The sequence below is a fragment of the Prionailurus bengalensis genome, chromosome A1 (assembly GCF_016509475.1).
Source record: "Prionailurus bengalensis isolate Pbe53 chromosome A1, Fcat_Pben_1.1_paternal_pri, whole genome shotgun sequence".
Lineage (NCBI taxonomy): Eukaryota > Metazoa > Chordata > Mammalia > Carnivora > Felidae > Prionailurus > Prionailurus bengalensis.
In genome coordinates, this window is record NC_057343.1 from 105,835,722 (window position 1) to 105,857,216 (window position 21,495).

At 39.3% G+C, this 21,495-nt stretch overlaps 1 protein-coding gene across 1 annotated transcript in view; it reads left to right on the top strand.

Moving 5' to 3' along the window:
- Positions 1-21,495, top strand: part of CCDC192 (coiled-coil domain containing 192) — a 213,119-nt gene that overhangs the window by 23,571 nt on the left and 168,053 nt on the right. The window contains exon 3 of the mRNA XM_043586830.1: positions 11,301-11,408. Within this exon, the coding sequence (XP_043442765.1) occupies positions 11,301-11,408 (108 nt within the window). The remainder of the gene's footprint in view (positions 1-11,300; positions 11,409-21,495) is intronic.

The window sequence follows — 21,495 nt, forward strand, 5'->3', positions numbered from 1 at the left end:
ATCTGAGGCCCAACTGACTGAGCCACCCAGGTGCCCCTAAAGTCATTTTTTGAATAATTTACTGAAGAATAAAGAAATACTTAAAAAACTCATTAAAATTTTTGATAAAAATTTGAACATAGTCAATACCTTTGTTATCCAGAAAACATTTTGGCATGTAAAAATCATAAAAGAAAAATATGGTTGCACACCCTGTTAACAAAAAAGGAAAGTCCAAGTTGTCACAAGACATTGTGTGATATTACTCTGTCTTTTATGACAATACTCTATTTCCTATTTTGTCCTTAGAAATGTGGTTTATAGTTCACTGATTCATGAATTGGAGGATATTCATCTGAGTCTCTAGAAGTCACGATCAGACAATGTACAGTCTATTTCACTTACATGATTAATTCCATTGTCAACATTAGTGTCCAGAGCTACATTGTCCAATAGAAATATAGTGCAAGTTATCTATGTATTTTACATTTTCTAAGGGCTACATTAAAAACTTAAATAGGTGAAAGTAAATTTTAGTAATATTTCATTTAACCTAACATATCCAAAATACTGTCATTTTAACACGTACTTAATTAAAAACTGTATTACGAGGGGCACCTGGGTGGCTCAGTCAGTTAAGCGTCCAACTTCGACTCGGGTCATGATCTCGCTGTTTGCGAGTTCAAGCCCCGCGTCTGGTTCCATGCTGACGGCTTGAAGCCTGCTTCGGATTCTGTGTCTCCCTCTCTCCATGCCTCTACCCTGCTCTCTTTCTGTCTCTCAAAAATAAATGAACATTAAAAAATTATTTTAAAAATGTATTGAGATATCTTACATTCTCATATATTGGGCTGGGTCTTCAACGTCTTAGGTATATTTCACACTTACATCTCATTTCAAACTAACCGCATTTCAAGTACTCAAAAACCACATAGTGTTAGTAGCTAGCGCAATGGACAGTGCTGATCAAGAGTGCCTTTCTTTATTTCATCTTCTAACTTGTCTCAGAACTAGGAAATGCACTCCTCTGTCAATTTTCTTTTGTTTGGGCATTATGAATGGAAAATGAAAAATTCAGCATTCTCAACCATGTTTAGTTGAAAGCCAAAAATATAGAAATAGCATCTCCCCTTTCATACCTTGAGAGATGATGCCGTGATTTCGGCATCACAGTAAGAAATTGAAGGATGATTATTAATTCTACCATTGCATTGTACCTCCAGTTAATTCCACAATTCTTTGGCTTCATTTTTTAGCCTTTTCTTTTTTTAAATCATAGTTGGAAATAATTGATCAGTGATGATAAGAAATAACTCCCACAATGATTCAGTAGCAATATGTTTAAAATGCAGGAAAAACAAGATCGCTAAGATCACACAATATATGTTAGCTTTATAAAAGGCTCCAGTGGATGTGTTGATAATTGCCAGATATAATGAGTTTTATTATTTTAAAAATTAGTGTACCTGTTCCCTTTGTTCTTTGTAAAAATCTCTAAAATAGGATAAAAACCATGAAGTATAGATTTTTTAAGAATAGAAGAGCTCAAAAAAAGAAACTCAAAACTACTATTGGGTCTAATGAATTCTGATGGTATATTGAAAATGAAATTGCATTAATTAGTATATATGGAGAAATTTCACAGATAAATATATTTTTTAAATCTTTTTCCATAAGTTTCTATCTCACAAGACAGCTTGTCTCAAGTTTTTGCCCCCAAAATTCCTTGAGGGGTGCCTGGGCTGGCTCAGTCAAAAGAGCATGTGACTCCTGATCTTGGGTTATGAGTTCAAGACCCACATTGGGTGTAGAGATTACTACAAAAGATAAACTTAAAAATAATCCTTGGAAAACTTTTTTGCATAGTCCTAGTCCACATTCTTGCTCTTCTTCTCTCTGCTTTTCATCTCAAAAGAGAAAAGGCTAGCAAGAAAGTCAAAAAAGAGAAGAAATGGAGACAGCCAAGTAAAAACCTGCTTTAGCAGGTGGAAGAGGGTATAGAGGCAGAGCCTTCCTCTACTGCATTTTGAATTTTTGCTCTTACAGTATGCATACTGACTTATTTTTTCTAATGAGGAGTAATCAGGCTAGGTACAGTCATATAATAGGAAGACCAGTCAAGTTTCTAAGACTTTCTGGCCTTCATAATCAAACCTCAGCATCTTACCTAGGCTGCAAGCTCCCAGAAGCTACACAAAAGAAACATAAAACAAACAAACAAAATAAAACAAAACAAAAACCCAGAGATTAAAAAGGGGAAGATTTTTGAAAAAACCTTCTTCTATGGCTCAGGGGTTACACTAGGTATTTTTCTGAATTACCACATTTAATTATCACAGCAGCCTCCACCAAGTTATCATTTTCTCCACTTTTATGGATGAGGAAATGGAGGCTCAGAATAATTAACTTGCTCACTTAAAGTCATGCGCACGGTAAGTAATAATCAGTCAGATCCACATCTCAAATCAACAAAATCCATTCTAGTTAGTGTTAAGTGGAAAATGAATTACTGAAGGATATTAGGTATTTCAACAGGTTGTCCAGGAGAGTCAGAGAACTAGGTGTGGAAACCATGGTCAGTTAATCACACCAGATTCTGCTGAGGTACCTACTATTGCTGCCACTGGGCACAGACCCCACCTCACCTGTCATTTCCCCTGAATATGAGATATTACTTCTAAGTCTTCTGTCACTTCAGCCTCTGAAAACAGGATGACCCTGTCTACCTGCCCAGACTCTGTTCTATTTGGCACCTTTTTCATACCACTCTCCTTTACGTTGAAGGCTCAGGCTGGTGCGTCTAATTGGTGGAGCCTAAGTCACACGCCTACATCTTGGATGCAAAGGATGTTTGGGAGGGCATTCCTGGCTTTTTCACTTTGGAGAGATGGGATTCGTGAGATGGGAAATTTTCCAAAAACAGAAGGACACTAGGCCATCGAGACAGCATGATAAATGGCTACCTCAGGGTGCAAGATGAATTAGCTATAATGGTCTTCTCATTTCATAGATGAGGAAGCTGGAGCCTACTGGGTAGCTAATGTTGGCCATGCTGTGCCCTCTTCTTAGATATTCTGGCCATGCTCCTTAGTCATATTTTGACTGAGAGGCCTTAAAAGAAGTGGAAATTCACAGCAAAAGAGAGCTCTGCCATCTGTCCTCTGCTTACCTTATCATGTTGGAATGTACTATGGAAACTGTTACTGAACTTTTATCTGATCTAAAAGGATCCGTGAGACATTTCTCCTTTAGATCTTGGTAAAGAGAGGAGTGTGTACAAATGTTGGGGGCAGGGGAAGGCTTCTCATGGAAAAGGTTTCTCATGGAACATCAAGTACAGCTGAGGATGTTCTAGCTAGGTTCTGGAACAATATCATTAGAGTACTGTAGTTCTGATCATTACAGTTACTTTTCTTGAATTTTTTTTAAAGTTTACTTATTTAGAACCTAAAATTCACTGGTGGAAAAAAAACTACCTTCACACCCAACACTTTCAATTGTGAGACAGTTGTTGTTTGTTTTACATGGTATAGCAATAATTTATTCACCAAACAGTGTGAAAAGCCACAATTAACTTGGGCAGTAAAAGGCTATCACCTCCCCTATAAGCTAACCCAAAAATCCTAACCAGAAAATGCAAGTGCATTTCCTAAAACACTGGGATAGAGTGGGGACATGAAAACGTTGTTGGTTAATATTTCAAAGTAATCAAAGTCTAAACCTACATCTGATGTGCGAAAAAATTAAATAATCCTGTCCAGAAAGACTCAATGATTCAAAACACTATCTTTACTGTTGGGAAAGGTATTTGTATCATGTCCCACTTAACAAAAATTTTATTGAGAAACAAACAGTATCCTCTGAGCATTTTTTCTTAAAGAAATAAACATCCAAATTTTTTCATTTTGTTCTCCCAACAATCCTGTGAAGTAGGGAAACAACACTTGAACCACTTTTAACATCAACTAATTTCTTTACTCCATTATTTATCTGTTTATACATTTGTTTTATACTAAGTTATTTTTAACTGTGGTAAAATATGTATGACATAAAACGGACCATTTTAATGATGTGTAAAGTGTGCAGGGCAGTAGTGCAAAGCATGTTGAGATTTTTGTGCAACCAATCTCCAGAACGTTTTCATTTTGCAAAGCTGAAACTCTATATCCATTAAATATGTCTCTATTTTTTCTCTCACTCATTTTTTTTTAAGAAATCAAAATCCGTTTTTAATAGCAAATTACCTATGTTCTTTAAAATTTTTTATTGTGAGTGAAATACGATGTCATTATTAAACTTAAAATGTTCGGTAGGATAGGTGAACACTGGCTGCTGTGAGTCGGCAGTTGCCAGAACCAGGCCTCCGGGGAAGGTATGCTTCCTGCTCTACCTTCCAGAAAGACAAACTAGGTTTTGAGTTTGGGGCATTTCCCTAGCCCTAGGAAAAAAAGATTATTATTTTTTTTTTATTTTTTTTTTTAACGTTTATTTTTGAGACAGGGAGAGACAGAGCATGAACGGGGGAGGGTCAGAGAGAGAGAGGGAGACACAGAATCTGAAGCAGGCTCCAGGCTCTGAGCTGTCAGCACAGAACCGCGAGATCATGACCTGAGCCGAAGTCGGCTGCTTAACCGACTGAGCCACCCAGGTGCCCCATAAAAAAAAAAGATTATTTTTTTATTCACCTGTGTGATGTACAGTAGAGGCAGCAAGAACATAGTGATATTCTCATTCATTAAAATTTGGTATTTTATTTTAGAATAAAAATTAAAGGTAGCTAGAATATAAATCAATTCCTAAACAAGGAATCCCTAATTTGGGCTATAGGGATAGCATTGAGAATGTGGCTTCAACAGTCTACAATTACATGCAAAATGGTGGTCATGTGTGCTGTGTGTGTGTGTGTGTGTGTGTGTGTGTGTGTGTGTGTGCGTGTGTGTTTGTGTGCACATGCATGCAAAACATGCATGTACACTTTTCTTTCTAATAAGAGAATTCATAGATATTATTAGGTTCTAAAAGAGATTTGTGATGCTCTCATTTCTAAGAAATTGTCCCATAAAATCAAAATGGTGGAGGTCACAGAACAAATTCTGTAACATAATATGAACCCAAATTTAGGTATCCTCATACCCAGTCCCTGCTTTCCGGCTAATTTTCCCTTAAACAATGGTAGATACACTGTTTACTAGGGACCTTTTCTCCTCTGATGGTAAGAAGCTATAAAGCAATGTGATTTCTGATGGATCTAGAATCTTTGAAAAAGGTTAGGACTGCCACTCACCTCCTTCTAACATCTATCAGAGTCCTCATCAAAGAGAAAAGAGCAAGTCCCCAAAGCAAAGAACTTTATATTATGAGTGAGCACAAAAATATTGAATTAACTACCAAACTTTTGACATTCTTTGATTTTTACATTAAAACTAAAATCCTTCAATTTTTGTATTGGAGAGAAATTCTAAGCCTAAGAAATCTGGTGAGGGTATTAATCCTGTCGGTCTTGTTACTACCAGTTTCTCCATTGCTTAGCATAGTATCCAGCAAATAGTGAGTCTTTAATAAATATTTTTTGAATTTAATGATTGAAATGCTTTGAACTGAACTAAAATGACACTTTAGCTTGTTAAGAGTTTCAGGTAAGCCATTATTTAGTTATTTATGAAGCTATCAAATGTCACATGGTCATTTCTCTTTAACTTCCAAGGCAACACTCTTTTTATAAGTTAATATCTGAGTGAAAAATTCCTTTTGAATCCCTCTTCTTTTATTCTTTTTTCTATCAGTGATGCTATAGAAATGAAAAAGTAGTGAAACCTTACACAGGAAGAAAGGTTGACCTTTAGAAATGTGTGTTTTTTCTAGAAAAGTAGTATCCTGGAACTTTGCGATGGCAACTTGATAGACCGTACAGGTCCATGTTGGACTTAGACCTGGGGAATTCAGAGACCAAAGTTCAGGAAAGGCTGCCTTATAAAACATTCAATTCATAATTTAACAAAGATGACTTAGACAGAGGGTCTCTATACTTTTAGATTTCCTAAACCCACACAAATTTCCACCTCCAACATAATTGGGATTAGTTCTCATAGCACTGCCAACTTTTCAATTTTTCTGAAGAAAAAAACACTAAAAGAATAATTTCCATATATTATCACCATCATTTGTTAAAGAAACATGCTCTTAACACCAAAATATATAGAATGATCAAAATCTCAGAATAAAGGACAGTTCTTTAAATGGAATACATTTGGCTTCATGAAAAATTCATATTTTTAAAAGAATTTTACTTCCGTCTTTTTCTTGCTCCTGGTGGAAATGTTATCACAAACCAATACTGATCAATGGGCTAGCATTTGGGAAGCGCTAATGCAATTAAACTCATGTGGTCTGAGGTTTCTTCGTTTCCACTTCCAGATCTACTCTCCACCCTCCCCCCACTCTGCTCTTTTCTGGGGAAGCTGGTCTCTCTGAACTTGTCATTCAGGAGCTCTTGCCCTCTGGTTTTATGGTAGACTCAGCCCAACGGAGACAGAGAAGAGCACAGGGTGAGAGAAGGGGAGGTCAGGCTATTTATTCCACTGGTCCATCTACCATTATGACTAAGCACAGGTTGGCTGTGGTTCTATTTCTCTACCCAGGCCGTCAGCTCATAGACATGGCCCCCTCCTCAAGCTCTCTTTCTAGCTTCTCTAATAATTTTCTGCCATTATCTCTTCAGGCTCTTGACTCCCTTCAGGTCAAGATGAGGCAAAGGTAATCTTTGGCACTTCTTGGGAGTGTCTCACCATCCTTTCTTCATGCCCTTAACTGTGCCCACATCTTTGTAAATAGTCCCTTCATTAAACTCCCCTTAATCGCTCCTTTGGAATGACTTTCTGTTTCCTGCTGAGATGTGCCCAACACATTTTTCATTTAAAAATGAAAAGCTGAGGCCCCAAGAAGTAAAGCCCAGATGTCACACAGCTCAGGTCATGTGGTCAGGTCCAGAATATGGCCTTCCAGATTACAAACAGTGTTGTCCTTAGTCAGTGCTCATCTGTCATCCTCCCGATGGCTATTTTCTTCCCAGTCATACTGATAGGCACTTTCTGGAACCATCTTTTCACTGGACTTTGGCAATAACTGTAGTTTGTTCAAGTTTTAAATAAAAAAACCTCGTATTAGCAGACTATTTCAGCAACTCGAAAACAGAGGAATACTGTTTCCATTAGAATGGATTGGAATCAGGAAAAACTGAGTTTTTTAAATTGCTGCTTAAGTAGAAATTGGCAAACGAGACTAAGAAACTATTGCAAAAGCTAAGCACAAAAGGACACAAGGATGATGAAATTTCCACTGTAAAATGAAGGCTGATCACCAAAGATGGGGTTGGGATGACATAAACTGTCCAGAGTAAGGGGCTGAGGTGGGAGCCTAGGGAAAAAGTTTCATCAGCATGAGAGATACGAGCAGGTTGTAGAAGTGTAAAGAAGTTTAGAGCCTCCAGGGCCTGTTAAGCAGGGGGGAAAGCAGTAGTAAATAGAAGAGACGTTGAGCTGAAGCTTGACCACTGCGAAATGTGTTGAAAGCATGGTTTATCGGGCATGAAGTTACTGCGTCACTGAGGAGAGGCCGCTGTTGGAACCCTGGACATTACAACTTTTAGACTGCTGGAAATATTTAATCTTCTTAACTGGACCCATGTCAAAAAGCTCTTCTGTGAAAGTGCTATTTGCTATAATCACACCTTTAATCAGCCATGTTACTTTTAAATAAACACACATGTACATATTTAACCTATTAACTTTGTTCTCGCTGCATACTTGAATTTCCCACTGTTATCATTCCATCATTTACTCTTACTTAAGTGTCTCTCTGAGGACATTCTCTTTATTAGGGTTTAAAAATAAGCTAGAAAGTTTTAATAGCACATGATTCTCTTTAAAGGAGTTGGGGCAGTGGAATGACCAATAATCACATTAAGTGAGCGTTTCATCTGTCTAAGTTACCTGCTTTACCATATTTAGTCTGCACAAAAAGCATCACCCAATTCCATGGCCATCTCCTTGCATTCTGCTACCCTAACTTGTACCTGGTCTTTGGCAAACAGAATTTCCCCAGTGCTCTGATCCCTGTCAGCGTCCCAGACCAGATACATGGAGAATATTCCCCAAAGAAGCCACTGTTAGCAGAGAGGGTAACAGTGTAACCACTGGTGTAACCAGTGCCCCTTGGTGTAACCACCAACTTTGCCTGCTGCAGCTTCATCAATGACTACTTACTGGGCTCCTACTAAATGCTCAGTGCTGTTTAGTCTGGTTTCTGCAGGCATGGGCCTTTCTACATATTGCATATGGATTCAGAGGCAGGGGAAGGATTTGGGTCAGAGACCTTGAACCAGTCCTGAGGAGGGGAAGGAGTGTGTATGGCTGAGGAAGAAGAGGGAGGTCATCCGAAGATAAAGAAATACTGACGTACTTAAAAGTAAGGAAGGGGATGATGAAAAGATACTGAGATGGCTTAGTGACATCGAGAAAATTTAAAGTAGAAAAAAAAGTATAGATTTTCCTCTAGATCCTCAAGTGAGGAAACTCTACAACTAAACAAGAATTAGCTGTTATAATTTTGTATAAGATTTGTCAATTAGAAGACTGTTAACTTGAACACACATGCATAATGCTCTAGTGTCTTTACTGTAATCACAGTTTAGTGGATTTTTAAATTTATTTTTTATTTAAAATTTTTTTTAAAGTTTACTCATTTTTCAGAGACAGAGAGACAGAGCATGGGCAGGGGAGGGGCCAAGAGAGAGGGAGACACAGAATCTGAAGCAGGCTCCAGGCTCAGGGCCATCAGCACAGAGCCTGACGTGGGGCTCAAACTCAGGGACCGTGAGATCATGACCTGAGCTGAAGTCAGACGCTTAACCGACTGAGCCACCCAGGTGCCCCCAAAGTTTACTGGATTTTTAATCTGTCCCATTCTTTTAGTTTAATCATCTTGGTTATCTTAGGTCCATGTACTGAAATGACTGGTTTGATATTTAGGTAGACATTTTTAAGGCAAAAGCAGAAGTTAAAAACTGGAACTCCCATTGAATTGCTGGAATTCACCACTTGAAAATCCACAGACAGGTTCAAAACCCAAACACCTGTATAAATCATACATGTGACAGCATTTAACAGACTTTTGACTTGTATAATTCACTCATCAATTACTTTAACTACCAAGACAGATTGCATTCATAATAAACACAAATGGCTTTAGATGGGGTGTGCCCAGAAGTGCCTGAAGAATAAACTTAATGGTAGAAATCTCATCTGCTGGTATTCTGCCCTTGTATCCTGCAAAACTAGGATAAGGACTAATGACACCTAACTTCTTTAGGGTCCTTGAAATGACACACACACCTCTAAAACATCTAACCCTACGTATGTGCTTATTCCTGAAATTATTCTTGATTGAATTTGTATTCCTTTGTTTGGTAAGTGGGGGTTGCCTTCCATTAAAGACTGCTTACCTTTATATAAACCATTTTTACCTCTGTGTAGATACACGTATGGCTCTTTCCCTTAAGGGGGAAGGAGAATAGGAAGGCAGGAGAGTGACAGCTTACACTGGAGTACGGATGCAGACGATAGACTGCCTTCTTCACAGTTTGCTCAGGACTGTCCCTACTTCACAACACATGGCAATTTCTTAAATCTATCTGCATAAAAAGTCCTATGATACTTAATAACAGTCTTCAATCAATTCTGTTTCATTTGGCCTTGACTTACAATGCTTTTATCTTACTGGAAATGATTGTCCTTTTTGGCTAGGGAAATTTGGGGTGTTTGGAGAGAAAGACCCAGAGAAACAGATTAGTTTGATCTTACTTGATCTACTCACAAAAAATTTAAGAAACTACCTTTTGAGATCAAATGTTAGACAGGAAGAGTTTCCCTGGAAATGGCAACTAGATCTGGAAATCCCAATCTTTTTGGAATATTTGGGCCTCTTGAAATTTCCCCTTTCTGCATAAAATGTTTCACAGCATGAATTATCTACAGGTGTAGATATATAAGAATATTGTTTTGAGGCTAATTTTTTAAGATTTTTTTTCTGGACTGACTTTTGAAATGTATTGGAATCATTATGGGATGCTGAGGATTAATGATTCATTCCAAATATCATTGTTCTAGCCCAAGATGTTCATCCCCCAAAGTCTGATTGGTGCAGGGGGTGTGTGAGAGGGGGATTACGCAGCCGTGTGTGATCTAGGAACCAGGCTGTTTTGGAACATAGCACCATTTCTTTGCCCTGCATCCTATGGAGTTTCATTTTATCAAAGGCCCATGGCAGGGTCCTAGGGTTGAATTGTACGATCTTTATGGCTGGTTCCATTTACCACCAGATGGCTCTATTGTATCATTAGGAAATGCACACATGTATAAAAATGGTGGGATCCTAGACCAAAGGAAAAATACAAAGCACCAGTCAAAAAAAAAAAAAAAAAAAAAAGAACAAAGTTCTTTCTTTTTATGGGGTTAATTGGAGGCAGTTAGAGGAGCCTGCACATTCATAAGGAATTCACAAGGAAGGTCACAATCCTAGCACATATGAGGTCTCCCCTTTCAAGTTTCCATATTGCTGTGTAATTATTAATTGTCGGGATAGCCAGAGTAGTTAGGAAGTGCTTTTGTCTGGGGAGGGCCTGTGACTGATACTTCCTTACCAATTGTGTATACTCTCCTGCTTGTGGATAAGAAAGGGCAACTTCAGAACAACTTGGAGAGGCAAAGTCTACATATACCTCTGCTGACTTGAATCCTATTAGCCATATTCTGGGCAAGAATGAGCCGATTCCAAACCCTGTGGTATCTTTGCTTGAATGAACCTTGGGATGGGAAGGTGGCAATCAGAGGAAGCAGGTTTCTCTGAGTTTACATGGTTCTATTCCTCAGGAGAGGTGAAGGCTAAAAATAGAGGCACTCTAGGTGACATCTCTCACTAGGAATGTGAAATTTTGGTCTTAGCCTCTTGAAGGAAAGTTCTGTTTGTATCAAGAAAAAAAAAAAGCTGCAAACTAACCAAACTCCAGTGTGGATAATTTTAGTCTAACTTTCTAAAGCTGTTCATTGTCACAATTTAATAAGCATTTTTTTACCCTCCTTTTAGACACTAAACTCTTGAGTGAGACCATTGTTTTTATAACATTTCACTCTTTTAAATTACTGTGTTGAAGAAAAAGAGATGATTTGTGTGAGTTTATTAACTCTATCCTTAGCCCATAAAGTTGTTTGAGATGCACTCAGGAAGCTATCCGTATCACAAAATAATATTTGATTATTGTTTTAAAGAAAGAGTCCCTGGAAACTGGACAGATGGCGTTTACTTTGGCACAACTTGAGGCCTTGGAGATTTGCCTGAAGGAAGCAGAAGAAAAGGCTAAAACCTTATCTGAACAGGTAATACCTGTCGTTCACAATGGAAATGTATGTTCCTTAAGGGTGCAGGAGAACAAATGTAAATCTAAATACTTGTTTAAAAAAAAAACAGAAGGAGAACAAACTGTTAATTCCCAAAATAAAGTTGGGGGGGTGTTACAAAATGGTACAAGCTTCCAGTTATAGAACAAATATGTCATGGAAAGAAAAGACACAGCATAGGAAATAAAGTCAGTGATATGGTAATAGTGTGGTATGGTGACAGAAGCTAGCCATACTTATAGTGAGCACAGCACAGTATATAGAGATGGTGAATCACTATGTTGTACACCTGAAACTAATGGAACATTGTGTGTCAACTATACTCAAAGTAAATAAATAAATAAATCTGTTAAAAAATTTTTTTTATATTTTATTTTGTATCTGAGAGAGAAAGAGAAAGAGCGTGAGCAGGGGAAGGGCAGAGAGGGAGACACCGAATCTGAAGCAGGCTCCAGGCTCCGAGCTGTCAGCACAGAGCCCGACGCGGGGCTCGAACTCACGAATTGGGAGATCATGACCTGAGCTGAAGTCGGATGCTTAACCGACAGAGCCACCCAGGTGCCCCTAAATAAGTCTGTCTTTTGACCTCTGCCCCTATTGATGCACATACATGCATGCATACACACACCAACACACGCACACAGAGGGCTTCATTTTAGGTATAACAATAATTACTTCAGTCTTCATGGATCTTTCCGGCCTTTAAAACTCCTTTTACGTTTGTATTTTGATTTCCATTCACCCTAGCCCATGAGTTAGGCAAGCCATCTTTAAGCAAGTAGTTCTCCTGAATCAGTGAAGTGTATTTGCATTGCAAACATCAGATAAGACCAGAGGTCAGATAAAACCTCCAGGGAGCACAGAGGAGCAATTTTCTCAAACTGTTGGAGGAAACAGAGATTTGGCTTCCCTCTTGGGTCTTTAAAACTCATAGGAGCGGTGGAGCCCAACCAGTAGTGGGCTGTACTCGACGCTCTAGAGATGACCTAGCAGGGCTTTCATGTCAGACATGGTGACTGTGGGAATCAGCAAAGCTCAGACCAGGGACTGGCCCGTTTCCCAATATTATACTTTGTAAACAGTGTAGTGCACAGCACAAACCCCAATGTTAATTGTTGCCTCTCCTCCTGGGCAGTGGGGTTTGGCCCTTGAGAGCAAAGTCACTCCTGGAGATAGTGAGTAGAGGAAAAAGGACAGAAATGTTATAAACATTTATTGATTTATTGTGAATTGATACATTTTATTATATATTTTTAGAAACTTTTGAAGAAGTTTTCATTTTTTTTTGCGTACTAAGGTCTGTCTAGCAAAGTTTGCTTACATCAGAATTTTATAAGAATTTTTGTGGAGGGGCACCTGGGTGGCTCAGTAGGTTAAGCGTCTGACTCCTGGTTTCGGCTCAGGTCATGATCTCACAGTTTGGGAGTTCGAGCCCCACATCAGGCTCCTCGCTGACAGTGCAGAGCCTGCTTGGGATTCTTTCTCTCCCTCTCTCTCTGCCCCTCCCCTGCTCACGCGCCCGCATGCACACATTCTCTCTTTCTCTCATTCTTTCTTTTTTCTCTCTCAAAACAAATAAATAAATAAATAAGATTTTTTGGAGAGACTAGGGTGCTTGTGTTATATATTACAAGAAGTATAATTAACATGTAATGTAATGACACACACAAATGGCCTCCATTTCTTTTTCCAATTTACCGAAAAAGTGCATCTCTTCCTTAGGGATGTGTTTATTATTTACTAAGTGTGGTTGATGTAAAAACTTGTGTCAGTTAATGAAAGGGTGTTGCCTTAGGCCCAGACCCATTTGGAAAAGTTTCTATGTCAGCCACATGCCATAACCCTGGCTTGCCAATGGGTCTTGCTTCTAAAACAAGTAAAAACAAGTCTCAAACTGTAGCAAAATTATGAGTTATAAAGAATATAGTGATGGACAAGAGCTTCCAAACCTGGAAGAGATTTTGAATGACTAATGAAAAGAGGGCACCCTGGCCAGTATTAGGTTGCACGGAGAAGATATATATGTTTATTTTGTAACTGAAGGCCTTTTAATGTCTTCACATTTAAACCAATAAAATTTGATTCGCCCATAAAAGTAATCATTCCGTTTGTTCTTTATAAAATATTTTGATTTTACAATAAAAACAACCAGCCCCTAACACTGAAGATTCTTAGCTCCATGATCCTTTCTGTAATATCAAACAATTAGTTCCATTTTTTAAAGTATTTGCAGATTAAGTATATAAAATGCTAACTGGATGTTACTCAACTTCTCTGTACCTACAGTAAGTAAGATGCTACTTAGATGTTTGGGGAAGAAAGATATATAAACAGGGCTTCTGTACCCAAATAGCTCACAACCAAAAGAATCATTGAAAGAGGAAGTAAGGGGTGCCCGGGTGGCTCAGTTGGTTAAGCGTCAGACTTTGGCTCAGATCATGATCTCTTGGTTCGTGATTTTGAGCCCCGTGTCGGGCTCTGTGCTGACAGCTCAGAGTCTGGAGTCTGCTTCAGATACTGTGTCTCCCTCTCTCTCTGTCCCTCCTCCACTTGCACTGTGTCTCTCAAAAATAAATTTTGTTTTTCCAAAAATGAATAAACGTTAAAAAAAAAAGAAAAAGAAAGAGCAAGTGAGTGAAAATACGTACTTGTATAGCTCCAGATAAACTCTACAATAGCACTAAATTGCAGGGTCTGTGTGTATTCCTTTCCTGAATTGCCTTTGGAGTTGCCAAATTTGTATAACCAAGTGAATTTCATTGAAAAAAAAAATAACCATATTACAGGCATTTTCAACATTACATTTTTAATTGAGTATTTTATTAGATTTGGCTGTCTCTACTATTAGAGTTGAAGAGTTAATCAAATAGAGACACTGCTGAGAGGATTCAATCCTGAAAATTTTGCTTCCTCCAGTACTTTAGTTTTTAGTCTTATTCTTGAAAACATAAAAAATATGAGAATATTCCCCTCCCCCCATATTTAAAATCAGTAGATAGTTTTAAAATGTGATGACAGAAGAATAGGGAAAGGCAAGGGAAGTAAAAGACCTTCCGTGAGGCTGAGATAGGAAAATATTTCAGAATCGAACACCTGTGTCAAACAATCAAACATTTGTCCACTGGGTGCCACTGTCTTCCTTACCAGGCTATGCCACTGAGTGATTACAAAAACAGAAGTTGTCATTAGTATTCAAGACAATGATGTGTGTGTGTTGGGGGGGGGGTGGCTATTTTCTCCTATATTCAAGTATGCCTGTTAAAGCTTCTTTTAAATATCATTAATTTAGGACTTGTCATAAGGATAGTGGAAAATACTAGCCGGCTTTCACTGGTAGTCCAAATTATTTTTGTCAGTCCTATGGCTGAATATTGGCCAGACAGGCTGGTCTGGTGGCCCAGAAACAGGTTGAGGAAGCAGAGGTAATGGAGAGGACAAAGATTTGTGCTGGAACCAAGGAGTGGAAGCTCATGGTATTGTCAACTAATAGATCCTGCCTTTGAGAAAAGGGTAAATTTCACCGTTAGCCAAAGTGTTACCTCCTGGCTTTGCCTCTTAGAGAAGAACATAGAATTTACTGAGAATGGAAAGTATAGATGCCTAGGGCTTCATGTACACGAAAGCATCTTTTGGTCCTGTGCCTCAGTTTACTTATAGTGAAACTTTCTAAGGTCCCTTCCAGCAGAGTTTCTACTGGTTCACTATGAAGAAGAAACCTACAAACAGTGACAAAATGAGAAGATTGTGTCCACTTCCTCTGTGACATCACACAGTAAACAGAATTCCTTGTTGGTTTCCCTCTAGCTAACAATTTTTCTTTATTTCTCTGCAGTCATGTCTCTGTTATAAAAATAAAAGCAATATGAGATCAGGATAATTGGCGATTGAGATTTATAATCTGAGCTATTTAGAGCTGTAAGAAGTTTGCAGCAACTCAGTTGGCCAGAGTGAGAAAGGGGCATGAGAATCAAACGTTTGTCCTAGGTAATACAGTAAATAACTCAACATTACCAAGTTTTGCTGAAGAAAATACTTGATTATATTTCCAGTAGGTTGAGATCAGTGGGAGGAAATGCCTGGAAATTGGGTAGTAGATAAAGGACCAAGAGGACCAAGTAGAAGCAAGGGAAAGTGTTAGGGACTAGAGACAAAGGAGTAAAAACGCTTCTGGAGGACCATAAAAAGCAGTTTTTGCATGTGTGCTGGTTTCTATCGGCAGTGCAGATGGGAGGGATGAACAAAGGGGCTTGGGTGGGCTGCAATTTGTGACCACACACAAACAAATAGATCCCACAACTTTTGTGCTGAGATCCAACTGTTTCCTGTGCAAAGGAAATGTCAGGAAAAGCCACAGTTTCACAATGGAACCCAGATCCAGAGGTCTCCCAGTGCAGAGCGACTCGGCAGGGCAGTTCCTGAGACACTTCCTCAGGCAACAGTTTTGGCCCATGTCTCTCCCATTCATCAGCAGCTTCTAGTTCCCAGCTCCTAGCAGCAGACCCAGAAGAGCCCAGGCTCCACTACTTGCTAGATTAATGACCTTGGGCAATTTATATAATCTCTCTGAGTCGCAGCTATCTTATCTAAAAGGGGGTAAACAAACTGGTATCATAGGGCACTTGTGAAGAGGAAATGAGACAAGTGTATCTGGCTCTTAGTAGTTTCTCAATAAAGATTCATTTATCTCCACTTTTAGTGGTCATAACAAAACTATATAGGGGCTCCTGGGTGGCTCAGTTGGTTAAGCCTCCTCTAACTCTTGACTCCTGATTTTGGTTCAGGTGATGATCTCTCTCCTTTTCCCTCCGCACCTCCCCGCTACCTCTCAAAAGAAAACAAAACTGGGTGGTTCTCTGTGTCACATGTCATGGGCTAACGTGTGTGTGTGTGTGTGTGTGTGTGTGTATAAGGAGCTTCTTTTTTTACTGGTGTTTCTCAAAAAGTTCGAAAGACACCCAAGTTGCAACATAGCAGTTCTTCAGCATTCACCCTCTTAGAGTCTCTCAAGCAGGAAACCTCCCCTCCCACCCTAGTTCCCTTGTCCTAGCTTGGCTCTCTCAGGATCGAGCTTTCTCTTCCACTCTTTTCAAGGTATTCTTGTGGTAAAGGGACTTCAGTCCTTTAACCTTTTCCATCCTTTCTGCTTCATCTCTTGGGTCTTTTATTTCTGCCCATTCTCTGATTTTGCTCAGAGTGGGAGCTGAATGGGCAGTGGTGGTATGTGGCCATTGCAGGGTTTTATGGGGAAACTGAGGAATGGGGGAAATCTGTGATCATTCCTTCACCAGGGAGGTGAACCCACTAACAACTACATAGTCAGAATTAGCTTCATGTGTCTTAGGGATACCATACTTAAAAAATATTGGTTGCATATGAAGTGTGCCATACACTCTAGCTAGTAAAGAGATGTGATTTGATGCAAGAGCTAGGAGGTTCATGACCTGAGCCAAAATCAGGAATTAGAAACTCAACTGACTCTGCTACCCAGGCACCCCATCATGGTTCCTATTCGTAAGAACATATGGTCATAAGCCAAAACCGTTTAAAAGACATTTCCTGGGGTGCCTCAGTTGGTTGAGCGTCTGACTCTTGATGTGGGCTCAGGTCACAACCCCAGGTTTGTGGGATCCAGCCCCAAGTTGGGCTCTGCACTGAGTGTGAGTGGGCTTAAGATTGTCTCTCTCTCTCTGCCTCTCTTCCCCACTTGCGCGCGCACACACACACACACACACACACACACACACACACTCTCTCTCTCTCTCTCTCTCTCCCTAAAAAATAAAAAAAAAATTAGAAAATAAAAGAAGTTTCCTGTTCAAGCAGCACTGAACAAAAACTTATCTCAGTTCCCAAACTGGAACCTGGAGCGCTCTAGCCAATTGGTGGGCACTACCCCCCAGAGTTTCTGATTCAGTAGATCTGGGGTGGGGCCAAGGATTTTCCTTTTTTTTTTTTTTTTTAAATTATTTTTTCCAACGTTTATTTATTTTTGGGACAGAGAGAGACAGAGCATGAACGGGGGAGGGGCAGAGAGAGAGGGAGACACAGAATCAGAAACAGGCTCCAGACTCTGAGCCATCAGCCCAGAGCCTGACGCGGGGCTCGAACTCACTGACCGCGAGTTCGTGACCTGGCTGAAGTCGGACGCTTAACCGACTGCGCCACCCAGGCGCCCCAAGGATTTTCCTTTTTACAAATTCCCACTCTAAGTTGAAGTTCCAGGCCTCATCCAAATCTGCAGGCAAAGGGTTCTCTTCATCCCTGTCCCATGTCCCAGCAGCAAAGAGACTGATTTAATCAATTAGGATTAATCTTGGGTACATAAAACAAACAACCCCCCAAAAGAGTGGCCTAAACAAGACTCATAGAATATAAGTCTAGACACAAGCAGCCCAGGACAGGCCTGGTAGCTTCACAACCCTCGAAAGCCTGGGCTTAGTCTCTTCATGCATTCACAAACACGGCTTCCAACATCCAAGACGTACTTGCAGAGGCAGCCATTCTATACACAGGTCAGGCAATACGAAGAAGGAAAAAGCAAATGCAAAATAGGGCAGACAAGTGCCACCTGTGCAACCCCTTTTAAGAACTTTTCTCAAAAACTCAGTTAAAAAATTCTTATATCCCTAACCACTGCTATTTACCTGGGGGCTAAGAAATATGAATATTTAGCTAGGTGCATTGCCACCCTAGGAGTATGAGGATTCTTTTACTAAGAATGGGAGTATTGGAGATTAGGCTGGCAAATGGAGATCTCTGCCTTGCTCATCCAACCCCTTAACCATTCTGTTGCACATAGTGCTTTGTCCTGGTAACTTCAATGTTCTACATCTGGATATCAGGTTTTCCAGTGCCGTTTGTTGAAGAGCTGATTCTTTCTCCTCTGAGTGGCCTTGATAGCCTTGTCAAAATCAATTGTTCATAGATGTATGAGTCTGTAGACTCTCAGTTCTGTTCCACTGCTCTGTACCTCTGTGACTTTCAACAGGGACTCTCTGGATGGAAACCCCAGGTAAATTTTTGAGTGGAAACTTAGATTCGGTCTTCTGGGTACTTTACCAAGATACTTGCTTATTGTGAGAAGGTAGTGGACCTCTCTTATTTATGCAATAGCTGGAGATAGAATGAATCGTCTAAGTGATCCTTCACCTTAAGCATTTAGTATAGCAAGCAGGCAAGCAAAGACAAAAGACTAGTATGTTTCACTCTAATAACCCAAAATAATTCATCATTTTATACCTAAGACTCTAAAATAAACTCCCATTATTTGCTTCTTAGTATTCAATCTATATTTTCTTTAACTTTGGGAATAGAAAAAGAATAGAGATCTTCAGCAAGTTTTTAGAGGCTAGATATGTGTTTGAATGGCTAAAAGTGATTCAATACATACTGAGACTGCTCTCCCAAAATATTCTGGTTCTTTTTTCATTGTTGAAATGCAACAGTAGATCCCTTGATGTCAAGTTTATTTGAAATAAGTAATGTGCCCTTGGTAGGAGTATTCATTTCTGCAAATGCTCAGAAATTATGCTTGATGTGCCAATCTGAAATCATGAGTTTTTGTGAATGAGTTTTTGTTTTCCAATCTATTTAGAAGTCTACTTTAATGCCATAAAGTCACAAGCAGTCTGTTTAACCTGGAATGGGTTTCTTTACACCATGAAACCTAGTTACTGGAAATTTCATTTAACACTTTGCTTCTGGTTGATTTTACAGCAGAATTCCCTCTTAACACACAACCACATTCCCTCTTACTGAAGCAGATGCCAATTCCCCCCCCCCCCCCCGCCACTGCCTGCTTATTGGATTGTTGGGCATTAAGTGAGAGCTTCAGAGAATGTAAGGGAAAAAATATGAGCTGGTGAAGAGATGTGTTGTTTTGAATAGAGTCAGGCACAATGAAAAATGGGCTTCTGTTACTATTGTTGTTAAGGAGGGACACATGGACTGCTGGCCTGTTACATAACTAAAGACTTCCTTTTGCTTATAAATGTCAAGATCAAATAGAGGTCAGTTTTAAATAGCTGACCGGGCACTAATAAATGTGACTTTCTTGTCTAAGAAAAAGCAAAATGCCTTATCCCTTATGAGTCATGGCTCTGCTGATAAGAACAGGTGTTTTTTGTGTGGACATTTTCTTTATAAGGTTTCGCAGAGATGGTAAACTTTTACTTTCCTTAATCTTTATAAGAAAATTAGTAAATCAGGTATATGATTTTGGTAAATTATTCATTTAATGTTTACTAAGCCTGTACTGTGAGCAAAGCATTCTTCTAGGTACTCCTATGTATGTTAGCCAAAGGCCCTGGAAAGTCTTATCCCCATTTTGCAAATGACGAAAGCTCTTTTGTGGGACTGCAGTCCCTTATCTGCTCTTTCTATACATTTCTTCCTTGGTGACTTGCCCTAAAGCACACAATGTGCCAAGAAGAGCCACCTCCTCATCATTAGTCCTGATCTTCTTCATGATCCCAGACCTGACTATCCAACTGCCTACTGCATAGTGCCATCCAAGTTCTCATTCAACTCAAAATCTACCTGTTAATTAGCTTCCTGCTTCAAATTTGTTCCTTCTCTCAAATTTGTTCCTCCTTGTCCCTAAGCTGGGACAGGTGCCCCCAGCCACCCTGTGGTTCATATTAGAAATCTAGACAGCTTTGATTCTTTCCTTTTCCTCATTCCACACATCCAGTCAACTGCTAAGCATTATGAATGATGCCTCTCAAATAGTTCTTGAATACATCTTCTTTTCTCTATCTCTCCCATCATCGTCCTGGTTCAGGCCACCAACTGCAGAAACTTTCGTTATGGTCCTTGTTTCATTATGGTCCTCAATACCACACCCAGAGGGAAGATTCCACAATGTATATTTCTCCTTGGCTTAAATCTTAAATTAGTCCCCTTACACCATCAGGGGCAAATCTATATTCCTTAACAGATCCTTCCATCATTAGTAGTCAGATACTCCCTACTTGTTTCTCCAGTTTAATCTTACACCACTCCCTGCATACCACGTTTGATTCCTTGTACATGCCGTATTCTCCCTTACTTTTCTCATTTAAGAAGAAACAAAAGGCTTTGTTCCTCAGAGCCAAGTTTTATTTAATATATTCTTTTCCCTCTGCTTCTACCTATAATTGCTCCTGCTACTTCCTCTTACCCTCTTTCCCATTATCCACAAAATCCCAACAAACTCCTATTTTAAGATCTTCAATTAGATGCTCCTTCCTCAAAAATGCTTTTCTTCTTCCTTCAAGTTTGGGTTAGATGTCCTTCATAGATTCTTTCATAATCCATCACCCACTTCCCCACCACCACCAATTATAATTACCTTACTTTACCATATGCCTCATGGAAGAAGTCCCGACAGTGACTTCCCTGAAGTCTCAAATCAAGTTACAATCCATCCACTTTATCTCTCTGATGTCAAAGCTCATGCCCTTCCCAATATAGCAATTTGAGTTGACTGATAGGCAATGGGGAACCTTTAAATAGGGCATATTCATATTTGCACTTAAAAATTCTGAGGGTACTCATAAGGACAAATTTGTGAGGAGACCAGAGCCAGGCACATCGGTGTGTAGCTCTTGAAAAAATTCAATTTGGAAATGGTAAGTGCCCATCAGTGGTGAAGAGAAGATAGACTCAAGAAATACTTAAGAGTTGGATTTAGTGGTTAACTAATGGAAAAGTAGTACCCAAGACAAATCTCAAGCTTTAGGTGACTGGGTGATCAACCGTTACCCCAACTACCTTAATATTTGAATCATTAAATATTAAAGATGATTCATTTCCTTTGGAAGGGTCTATGTAAGCTCAATTTGCCCCACGTATGTTCTGGATTCTTCTCAAAGCTTTGTAATTTGGATTTCCTCACTTAGGTCTTATGAATGTTGTAGTCCTTTAATATTACATCAGACCCTGGATCTATGTCTTTGAACTAGGTTTTTCTTCTCATTTGTCAGTTTCTGGGGTTTTAAGGTGAAAATATCAGATGGCCATGTGGTTTGTGTATGAAGATCTTATTTATTAACCTCAGGAACAGTTTAACGTTTAAACTTCAAGT